Raw genomic sequence first — 12235 nt, 5'->3', positions numbered from 1 at the left:
CCTTTTGTGCATACTTGAGGGTTGTTTGATTGAATGATTAAAAAAAAAGCAATAATATATAGTCTTTTTTTAATTACTTAATTGAGAGCAGATAATGAAGATCTTTATAACATCATGTGAAGTGTTTCTTGCTGAGACAGCAAGAATTCTTGGTTGAATTGTTGATCAAGGTTTATCTTTCCAGGTCTCTCAACACTTGCTCAGCAGAATCGTTTAGGAGAAATGCAGGAAAAGTTAAACTTGCTAGAAGAGAGAACAAAGGAGGCTGAGAAGTCTGCAGAACTAGCTGAAGCAGATGCTAAAGAAAAGGACAAAGAACTTGTTGAGGCTCTGAAACGAATGAAAGACTATGAACTGGTAAATAATTTGTCAGAGTGGACAGGCTATTTCATCGTATTTTTAGCAGATTATTTTCTGCTTGCATTTTTATTGACATTGTTCTAATTAGAACTTAAATGAATGACTTCTGATGCTATTTTCTTTTTCTTTCATTATGCCTTTAGAGGTTACTGATTGCATGTTTGTTAACCATACTTAACTTTTGCAAGTTAACAATTTTAGTGTATGAGTAGGGGCTTCTGAAACACGTTGAACATTAATTGAATTAACAAGATAGGATTCTTCAAAGGATCCTGTAATAAGAGGATTCAATATTGAAATATGTGGAGCTTACTGTGTAATCAGAAGATAGGTTTGTAGGAACTGATTTTATTCAGCAGCTCTGTTTGCAATAAGCACAGTGCTTACAGACTGGAAAACTTTTTTTTTCTTATTAAGTAAGGTTTTAGTGATTTGTTAATTTAAATAGTATGTATTAAAAATATTCAGATACCTCAGAAATTGTGTGTACAGTGAGCATAAAAAAGATAACATAAAAAAGATTAGCACTCTTTTGGTGAAATCTGTATTTATGATAAGTGGATTTCAAAGGTATTTTGGAGTTAAGCAAAACTGAAAGCCTTGGTGTCCTGCATTGCAATCATGAAAAATCACAGATAGTATGGCATTTTTTCTAGAAAATGTTGTTTGTGTAAAAAATAGGCATTGCAGTTAGGAATTACTGAATGCCATGGTCAGAAAAATGAATATGCTTTGCTTTAGTGGACATTGAGTCAACTCCTTTGAATCCCTATAATCTTCAGGATTTTTTTCACTTTACTATTGTCTTTCCATAATTTATCAGCGGTCTCCTATGCTTGTTAGTATAAGTTTTCAATCATAATATTTTCTTCTTGTTTTGTTTCCAAATAGTGTCATCAACTTTGTAAGGATGAAACACAGAGTCATAATTTATTTTTCCATGCGATCTGTTTATAATTCCCATTTGGATTTTTACAGGGAATATATGGTTTGGAAGAGGCTGTTGCTGAAATAAAGGATTTAAAAAAGCAAATCAAAATAAGAGATCACGAGATTGAAACGTTAATTAAGGAAGTCAATAAACTTGAACTGAAAATAAATGATTTTCTTGATGAAAATGAAGAGCTTAGAGAGCGCTTAGGTATGGTGTATCTGTTATATTTTCAATTTTTTATTGTGTAAGAATTGAAATAACATTGTGTCATGGACATTTTTACTATACCAAGTAACAACTTGGTATACTTATGTATTATATTAGCAGACTAATACCTATGTATTACTTATACAGACTAATACTTATGTATTAGTCTAATACTTATGTATTAGTCTGCTAATATTTGCAAGTAGTTTCAGTTAGGATAAAAAGAGTGTATGTACATGTCTAAAGTTTAGCTTACAGGTTGTAAGAGTGTAGAAAGCAGGGAAATAGGTTCCATGTTGCTTTTTTTGTTGTTGTTTTTGATTCCTCCTTGATTATAGACTACTTACTTAGCTTCATAATACAGTATTTGGAAATCATACATAACTTATTGAAAGTGTAATGCTAGATTGAAAACAGAGAGAAAAATTCAGAAGCTTATTTTTACATAAAGAAATCTAAACATAAATACAGTTAGTTTTAGGCAGTATTTTATTGTGGTTTGTTTATTTTTTAGTAACTAATGTAAAATGGTGCTTTCTTCTGCTGTTATTATGCAGAGCACGATGTGTAGAAATATGTGTATATTTAACCATCAGCACATTAGGTTTTTTTGTTCTACTTGACTGATTGTGTTGTTACTTAAATGGGCTACCTACTAATGACCATTAACATTAATGTTCCTCACAAATGAGTGATTATGCATCATATACTGTGTTTCAGGTCTTGAACCAAAGGCAATGATTGATTTAAGTGAATTCAGAAACAGCAAAGTACTAAAACAGCAGCAATATAGAGCTGAAAACCATATTCTTTTGAAAGAGGTAAGTGATAAATCATATTTTTGTGTAAGACCTACATAATAAAACTGCATTTGAATGGAGTGAAATACTTGTCTGTTAAATAATATGCAGATTGAAAGGCTAGAAGAAGAAAGAATTGAATTGAAAAAACAGGTTCGTAAGTTGGCTCAGGAGAAAGGAAGAAGAGTTGCAACAAATGGTAACGTATTTTTTTATAAAATATTCTTCAAGAAAATTCTGTCTGTAGTTACTAATATAGCTGTATTTTGTCTATTAATTCGCTTAAATTATAAGACAAAATAATTATCACTGAATCTGTAGGAAGAGGTTTTGTATTTCTGTAGTCTTACAGCCCCGTAGCTTTTTGACTTGTGATGGCTAGTAACGCATCACTGAGAGTCATGCCATTGTCTTGTAGTTCTTAGATATGGAATGATCTCACCATGATTTCCAGTAAATCTTTGTAATGGATTTGTTTCAGAAAACTTAAAAATTTAAATTCTGTGCCACCTAGGCAAACATAATCTACTCCAATGGAAAAGTTTACAGCTTCTTACCTTGCAGGTAGTTGAAAAATAGCACTCATATATAATAGCTTGAATATATTCCTTTGTTTGAAGACCCCCCCAAAAAAAATCATGATAATTTATTGTACATTTACTTGCAATTAGCATTGGACACTGCTGACATGCAGATAACAGATAGCTTTACTGAAGAGAAGTGGATGAATAAGAGGAAGCTTGATTTCTTGGACACCCATGATATTGCTGAAGTAAAGGCACAGGTAGGTTCATAAACCAAGTTCATAAGCATTTATTGTATTTCTGTTTCAAATAAATATAATATTGGTTTGTAAATATATTTTCAATTATTTTTATAAGCTTTTATTAACTGCTGTTAAAAAATCCCAAATTTTTCATTTGTATTTTTTTTTTGAATACTAATGAACATTTTTTATTTCTTGTGAGTACAGGCTAGCAACTCATGTAACACGGAAAGGAGAAACACATTTGCAGATAGAGAAGCACGAGTTAGCCTTTTGAAGTCAGAGAAAGATAGAGCTGAAAAGAGTAAGGCTGTGGGAAATCTACGTAGAAGAACTTGTGGCATACTTGGGAATTTAAATCACTTGGAAAAAAATAGAAATGCTTCTTTGCTTCATTTAGGTTCAAAACATGTGACAGAGTTGCAAGCAGTTAGTGACAACTGTAATTCAGAAACTCTTAGAATAAAAGAACTTTTCATATCACCAGAACTACGATTTACAGTGGCAACAGGGATAACAGATAATGCAGACATTACAGAGGTGTCAAAAGACACAAAATCAGACTGCACAGATTCATTTTCTATGTATCAGAGAATGTGGCAGACTTCAGAAGTAAATGACCAAAGTTACAGAAACAAAGCCTCTTTTCCAAATCAAGTGTCAGTAACTTCTAATTCAGATCAAAGAAGTGAGGAAAATTTTTGTGCATGTCCATCTCTTGGCCAAAGCTCTCCGATTTCTTGTGCATCTGTTCTTGGAAAGCCAGTAACTCTCAAAACACAAAGAATGACATTGAAGGATAAGCCAGATTATTTGCAAATGAAGTTCTCTGATTTAAATACCTTTCAAGAAGATGGAGAAGGAAGGAACTGTATAAAAGAATGTCTGCAGGTGAAAACTTTGGAAAGTGAATTTGAAAATGAACATTCAGAATACTCAGGTCAAGTAGATCCTGTTGAGTATCTCATACAGCAGTCGAAAAGGGAAGTAGCCTTTCTTAGATCACAGGTGAGGCTCCTGTATAATATGTGCGTGCTTATCTGTTGCAGTTATTTAGGAGATAAATTCAAATACCGAAGATATGTTAGTTTAATTTCATCTTTATTTAAATCTATGCGGTGATTCAAATAGAATTGGCACATTTTTTAAATTAGAACAAACAAATGCCCAAGTCATTAGTTTGCAGCTGATTTGTTGACTTAACGTCAAAAAATATAGTGATACATTTTCTTCCTGTCTGGAAAAAAATTGCAAAACACACGTGGACATCCCTATAGACAGGTATGAAGAGGGAATAGTTTTTATTCTATTATCTTACGTGCATTAGTGAAAACAAAATAATTATTTTCCTGCATACCACTTATTAATGCGTAGATCTTTACCTCGCAAATGAATCAATGGTTGCAACTGTGTATTGAGCGACACAATTTGTGGATAATCATCTTAAAATGTTTTTAAGTACACAAACAAATATCACAGTGCTAATTTGCAAGTACTAGTTGAATAAAGTAGGGACTGATTCAGTCCTTCGACGTAAAAGAAGAGATTTCTGTTAAAAGATACAGATGTTATGTGACTAGACTACATCTAAAGAAAACAGATGGTGTAAAGTTAGACTTCTGGAATAAGAAAGGCCTTTCCTTCTGGGAAACTTCTAAAAAATTACTGAGTTTGTTCTTCTATCCTTTTATCTTGGTCAATTGGCAGAGAAATGGATAATATCCATCAGTTCTCAGAAAAACTGAAAATATTTTCAATGAAAAATTTAATTTATTAAAAAGATCCATAATGATAAAATACTTTAGGTTCTTAGTGGGGTTTTTGAAAACTTGCTAGAATCGTAACAAGAACAGATTGATTTCAGGATACTTGCTGTGTTTTATTTATATGATAAATGATATTTAAAAAAAAAAAAATACTCTGGTAGCTTCCAAAATAGTTACTATAAGGTGCTGTGTTACTTTTTATATAGCGCAGATCTTTGTTTTTGGTACCTGAGAGATATCTGGGGCATGAATCAAGTCAGTTCCTGCAGAGTCTCACAGTCCTACCTGTGTTATACACTTGTAGACTGTTGTTCCAACTGCTGGATGACTAAGAGTTTGTGTTTTCCTGGACAGTATTGTATGGGGTATACCTTGTGTAATTCTTCTAGTAAATCTGTCTCTGTTGCACTTGCATTTCAGTCAGGAGATTCATATATGGGCTAGGAAGTTTTCATGACGGCATAGTCCCAATTTGAGAAAAAGCTGGGACTAGTACACTAGATGACTAAAATTATATTTTGAATGGATCTAGAAAACATGTTTGTTATTTGTCTCGGTTTTGATGAGGAAACATCATGGTTACCATAGATGAGATCAGAAAATAGGTTTTTCCTACCTTGAACTGAAATATTTTGGAACTGATTGAATTTCCGTTGAGCCCTGCTGAGCTATGGTCAGCATGTAAGTAACCGATTGAATAATAAATCTGTGTATGTCATGCATTTTTCTACTATACATCATTTTTTCCATGCTATGGGAGTATGCTTTTCTACTTTGGTTTCTCTTAAAATACTCTTAACCAAGCTACAGCATGAATAAAGCCTGTTAATTGCATTTTTAGTAGAAAAGAATAAGTGTTTTTTGATAATTTAGCAGATAGGTCTTGGAAATATAAACATTTATATAAAAATGGAGATAGAATCATATACTAATAACTTTTTTATTTTAAGAATGAGCAGATATACAGAGATTTGTTGATCAAGAATATGCTGAATAGTTATCCAGAATTACAGCTTGAAAAATGGAGAAGCCAGGCAGTGCAGGTAGTACAAGGTGTTTAAAAAAAAAAAAAAAAAAAAAAAAAAAGGATATTTATATAAAGCTTATCTATGCTTTAAATACTTTTTTCCTGATGATTTTGTTGCTATAAATAATGATTTTGTTGCTATAAATTACCTTGATTGTTCCCATCATAGTAACACATTATTTCGGTTTGTATACTGCATCAGTGACTATGTCACTACCAAATATAATTAATTAGTAATATTTTTAAGTGTTTATTTTCATTTAACATTTCTTAACCATAGAGTCTTAATGAGAATTCTAATATTCCTAAATTACAATTGTTATTTTTCTTTTATTTTCTTTAGAATGAGTACCTTGCAAAAGAACTAAGTGAAAGAGAGAGAGATTTGGAAAAGAACAGGACTGTAATAGTCACATTTCAATCTAAATGTAAGTTGGAACATGTTTTAAAGCCAGGGAATGCTATCAGGTTCCTGCAGATTGTTTGATTATTTGTACTTTTTTTTCTTTGTGACTATGACCACAGCTATCCATCTGTACAGTTTCTTTTAAATGCAGTTTATTTTGGTATCTTTCACAATGATTGAATTTGCCTTGTACATGGAATGTTTTTATACAATTGTTCTGATAACCTTATGAATTGTGGAATTTTTGGTTGTGAATTGATTTAAATTGGTAACACAATGATTACAAAATAATATAAATAGCATTTGCAAACTGGAATTTCCTTGAATTCTCTTTAATGATGTTTTGTAAAAATATGTGTTTATATTTGTGTGTGTGTATAAAAACATGTTTAGTTTTGCTAATTTTAAACTTAAATTAATGGTAGTAGTACAAGAAACATAGTTTATTCATACTAAATGCATTAAACTAGGATCTTTCCTAGTTTCCTTAAAACTCCATTTTTACACAGAAGCATTTCCAAGATCACCATATTTCTGGATCTGTGAAAGCTGATCAGACAAGCTACTAAAAAAGTGAAAACAGTGGCAGGAAATATTGAAGAATGGAAGGTTCAGTAAAGTCAAATGTTCCCATAAAGGATTTATCTGTTATTTTACTGATATTTCTCCAGCAAAATACACTGTTGGGAAGTACCTAGCAGATCTACTTTAAAATTCATAGTTATGTCTGTATATAATATGAACACTCTTCTTATATATCAAATCAAGAGGTATTATGATGAAATGTCTAACTCATTTAACAAAAAAACTAACTCATATTTTACTGCTTTTAGACACATTAACAATATTTATTACAGTAAAAGAATTATCAGAAGAGAATAAGCAACTTGAACAAGGAATGAAAGAAATATTGCAAGCTGTCAAGGAAATGCAGAATGATCCAAGTGTGAAGGGAGGAGAAACAGCCTTAACAATCCCTAGTTTGGACCGTTTAGTTAATGTAAGCTTGCTTGCTTATTTGACCTTATAGGATTTTTAGGTTATATAGATATATATATTTTATATTATTGGGTTATAGTATAATTAAATAGTAACTGGTATATACTTCCTTGCTTACAAGTGGGAGTACATAACATGATTCCTCTGTAAAAAGGCAAATGAAAAATATACAACAAGAAGAAATTGCCAACAGAAAAAAAAAATGAAAAAAATCTTCTATCCCTTCAGCTGGATGGTATAAAACTGTCCTGGTCAAGTTTATTGTCTTATACGTAAAGTTTAAGATTAATGCTCATTTACATGCCTTGTTGTTGTCTGTGTTCTTTGCATATCTGTACAGGACCTGAAGGAAATGTTGAAGAAAAATTACTTATTCAAACATCTTCCTGAAAAATTAGTATTTTCACAGGCAAATGCAATTATTTATATTATGGTATATGATATAAATTATGTGTCATCAGCAAACAAATTAGTAGATTTGAAAAAACTTAAAATGTCTTGCTTTTTTGGCTATATTTATGTAGCTTAAAACCGGTTCCAGTTTATTATGGAAAAACAAAGCTTTTCTCTGTTTTTTCTCTGTTTTGTTAATTTAATATTTACTGTGTTAGGCAATTGAATCAAAAAACACAGAGGGAATCTTTGATGCTAGTGTGCACTTGAAAGCTCAGGTTGACCAACTTACAGGACGAAATGAAGAATTAAGACAGGAACTGAAAGAGAGTCAGAAGGAGGCAACAAGTTTCTCTAATCAACTGGCAAATGCAAATGAAAAGGTATACAATTTATCTTTCATAAGTTAATTTGTACTTAAAAGTTTCTGCTATGATAATTTAGAACAAAAACACACACTATGATAATTTAGAACAAAAACACACAATGCATAAGATACTGGATTTAGCTTAAGTGAGCAGTGTGATTATAAATATATATATATATTTATAAACTGGTAAATAAATACATATATATTCAATATATATATATATAATATATATAAAATCAATATATATATCATATATATATTGATTTACCAGTTTGCTCTTTTTAAGTTCAAATCTTACTCTTCTTAATGTTACTTCATCCTGTGAGTATCATATGATGTTGTACACCAAGCATGGCTGTCTTCTGGGGAGAGTTGTGCCAAAAAAAGGTTACAGGTTTCTATCTTCAGAAAGCCAGTAGTCTTGTATTTGTTTTTAATTTAAATAAATAACAGATTAAGTGTTCTAAAAGTGATGAATGATTCTGTAAAATCCTGTATCTTTTTTAGAATTTTATACTGGATTATTTTGAATGCTCCTTCCAAGGCAGGAATTAAGAGTGGAATTTTATTTTACAACAAGCAAAATTTAAATTTTCCCTTTAGAATATCTTTGGTAATACATAAAAGATTTGCCAGTAACTAATACTCTAGTAGACTCATAGAAAGGGACCTTAAAGATCATCTAGTTCCAACCCCCTGCTGTGGGCAAGGATGTCATCCAGTAGATCAGGTTGCTCAGGGTCCCGTCCAGCCTGGCCTTGAACACCTTCAGGGATGGGGAATCCACAGCTTCTCTGGGCAGCCTGTGCTGGTGCCTCACCACCCTCCTATTTCTTAGATAGGAGGAATATAACACTACTTTTTTAGTTTAAAATGGTTTCCCCATGTTATATCGCTACACTACCTGGCAAAGAGCTCACCCCACACCCCACATCTTTTCTGTAGGCTGTCTTTAGATATTAGAAGCCTACTATGAGGAATCTCCAGAGCATTCTCTTCTGCAGGCTGAACAAACCCAGCTCTCTCAGCCTGTGTTCATCCCTCTGATCATCCTCGTGGTCCTCCTCTGGACCTGCTCTTCATGTCTTAGAGACCCTAGAGCTGAATGCAATTCTGTAGAATACATTCTCTAGTAATATTCTGGAATAGTGTTTTTTGTACTGTTACACTAGAGAACTAGAAAGCTTTTAAGAAGTTAAAGGGCAAAGATTTATTTAGAATAAACCGTCAAATAACCACTGCAATAGTTCTATCCAAACTTTATCTTTTTAGAAGTTATATAAGTGCACTGTATAAACAGTTCAGAATAAAAGTAACAAGTAATGTGAATCTGCCCTGATTGCTGTAGTGGTTTGATCAATTTGGCTCAAGCTACTGTGCATTTAATTATTCACATAATCAGTTTTTTTTAAAAGGTTATTTTCTAAGAGTGTTTGAATTCTTTAGAATATAAGTGGAACTGAATTAGATTGTTAATAGCAACTGATTTAACTTAAGAAAACTAATATATTTTCCATCAGATGCATTTTAATTAAATAACAGGAGTTACTTTGTTTATTAGATTACACAACTGAAAAATGAAATTTACATATTACGTCAATCAGAAGGTGCTAATATTGTCTTCAAAACAGTGAATCTTCCAGAAGGGATGGCTCCTTCAAGTGTTAACATGATTAATTCTCTGAATGAATACTTAGTACGTCTTATACAGGTAAATCATTTATTCTTTTTTTATCAAGAATATTTGTAACATAGAGCAGCTTTCTCCAAAATCTACTGTCATGCCATATATGGACATGGAAGAACTTTCCAAAATAATTTTGAAGTTTTAACATCTGTAAATTTTTGGGGCTATTTTCTTGTTGTTTTGTTTGTTTGTTTGTTTAAAGCTGTAAATGTTTTGAAGTGCTGTAAGCCTGGAAACTAAAAAATGTTTATTTGACAACAATTTGGTTTTGTCTGTTTAAAATGGGAATTTTGATCTAAAAATCTTCCTTAAATTTCTCCAGTTTTACACTTTTTACAAGAAATTCTGTCACTACTGTCTGAATTTCACACCTGGGCCTGAATGTGCAAATCCTACTTTGATCTCTTTTTCTCTGTATAGTAAAGGTCTTTATTTACTGTATGAATTTTCATTCCGTTATGTCAAAAATATGTCAGCATACATATAAGTGTGAATAAGTACATTGAAACTGAAACTTGTGTTTTCCATGGGAAGCATAGAGACCAAACATACATGTATAGTAAAGAACAACTATTTATTTAAGAAATGCAGGAGAAATAAATTGTGTTATTAGTATATTATTTTTTCTGTCTTTGATTACTTTTGTTTATTAGATAATACTTTTAGTTGCATATGATGATAATATAGAAAGCTACTTAGGAATGTGAAAAGAAAGCATGACTTCCTAGATAGATGTTCAATTAGTATTCTTTGTAGACTAAATACGTGGGCTAAGAACATGCCTTGGTGTTGTAAACTTTTGGGGCTGTAATCCATAGAGCATTTTTGCACTATTTCACACCTAGTAATATGAATGCCAGTGTTTATTGGACTTTTTTTTTTCATTTGTTGCTTCTACAGAAAAAGATATTTCATATATTCAGTTCACAAAATTGATACAGATGAATTGACAGAAGTATCTATCATGAAAAACAAAAGAGAAAACTGTAATTTAAACTAATGCTTTCACACTTAAAACCTATATTAAAGACTTCAATATTTTTATTTGGAAAATTAGGAACTGGAAAATAAAGAACAGTTACTTAAACAATTAGAAGACTCAGTGAAGGACTATAAGCGAAAATTTGCAGTAATTCGTCATCAACAAGGCTTGCTTTATAAAGAGTATCAAAGGTATTGTTCTCTGAATTCTGAAAGTTCAGGTATCTAAAAGTTTAATAATTTTGAGTACGAGATTCATTACTATGTTGAAGTGTTCTTTGGTTAGTGTCATAAATACTGCTACTCTTGGATACTCTTCATGCACTTCTTTAGTCCTGTAAAGGCTCAGAAAGCTTAAAAACTACTTTTTTCTACCAGATCTTTTTCATAGTGCATACTTTATAATGAGGACTGCAAGATTTCATATCTTCAGTCCCTCGTGCTTGTTTCTCTTTCAGACTCTCAGTTCTTTGTATGTGTCATTGAATCCAATTTCTATAAAGTTCTTCTTATGGTCAAAGGATCTTTATTTGGTAAAAGCATAGAAGTCAATCTGTTGATTTGGGTTCTTAACAGACTATTAGTTATATCCTTTCTATGTTTGGTCTGAAAATAGCAGTCACGGGATGGCTTTTTGAATAAGAGTGTTTCATCTTGTAGGAACTTCTGTGTGTTCTTTGAATCAGTTAAGACTTTCCAGACATCAGTCAAAGACATTATTTTTGTTTGACACATGAAAGTTACAGCTTTTTGAAAATATTAAAGACTATTGTATGCTGCCTCGTTAATAAGATTAGGTACCTCAGTCAGAGGGATAAGACGATAACTCAAGGCTTCAGTAATTTCTTGAAAATCTTCAAAGGGGTTACAGGTTTAAGTAAGGGGAGGAGATTCTTTGATGTGACGTCCCATAAAGACTCACTTCAGAGCACCTTCCTCCTTTTCCTCCATTTTCCTCCATTATAGAGGAGATACCCTTTGAAGAGAAAATATTACTTAGAGATCAGGGACTGAGAAAGGGAAACTCTTTAAGATGTCCTATTCTCTAAGATATTCTGAAACACCCTTGATTATTTGTTTAGACTAACCTAAACTATCTTATATGGTCTATAGGAACTTCCTCATTAGATGTGTATAGACAGTTAACAATTTTTTGTTTCCAAATAAATAAATAAAAGTGGGTAGAGGAGAGTAGTTTGGGCCACAACAAGGCTTAGTGTTGTTATGTTTGTTTGTTTGTTTGATTTTCTTTTCAGTAAAATAGAAAAAAATAGAGTGGGAAATCAGGTTGTTTAGGCACTTGAAATAAAATGAATGCAATGGAAAGAAAGACTTGCAAGACCATTGAAACTTTGAGTTAATATTATAGCCATTGCCTGCCATTATATTTAGAAAGCTGACCTCTAATGTTGATTTTGAATATGGGAAACCTAAGTTTTATTTTGAGGGAAAATCATTAATCTAGCAGCAACCTGAACAGAGGAGATCAGCTTTCAGTTATCCACCCACAATTTATAATGTCTTTTCCAAATTGCATTT

The 12235-nt window shown here is 31.8% G+C and overlaps 1 protein-coding gene across 3 annotated transcripts in view; it reads left to right on the top strand.

The window, feature by feature from the left end:
* CEP290 (centrosomal protein 290) overlaps window positions 1-12235 on the top strand; it is a 54317-nt gene that overhangs the window by 9292 nt on the left and 32790 nt on the right. For all 3 annotated transcript variants that reach the window (XM_082770701.1, XM_082770700.1, XM_082770702.1), the window contains 10 exons: window positions 185-357; window positions 1339-1501; window positions 2222-2322; window positions 2413-2500; window positions 2973-3085; window positions 6204-6288; window positions 7124-7266; window positions 7877-8041; window positions 9590-9739; window positions 10773-10888. In XM_082770701.1, coding sequence (XP_082626827.1) covers window positions 185-357; window positions 1339-1501; window positions 2222-2322; window positions 2413-2500; window positions 2973-3085; window positions 6204-6288; window positions 7124-7266; window positions 7877-8041; window positions 9590-9739; window positions 10773-10888 — 1297 coding nt within the window. The remainder of the gene's footprint in view (window positions 1-184; window positions 358-1338; window positions 1502-2221; window positions 2323-2412; window positions 2501-2972; window positions 3086-6203; window positions 6289-7123; window positions 7267-7876; window positions 8042-9589; window positions 9740-10772; window positions 10889-12235) is intronic.

Source organism: Aythya marila (genome assembly GCF_965140915.1).
Source record: "Aythya marila genome assembly, chromosome: 1".
NCBI classification, from domain to species: domain Eukaryota; kingdom Metazoa; phylum Chordata; class Aves; order Anseriformes; family Anatidae; genus Aythya; species Aythya marila.
Note: the sequence above shows the minus strand (reverse complement) of the source record. Positions and strands in the feature narration are given on the sequence as shown.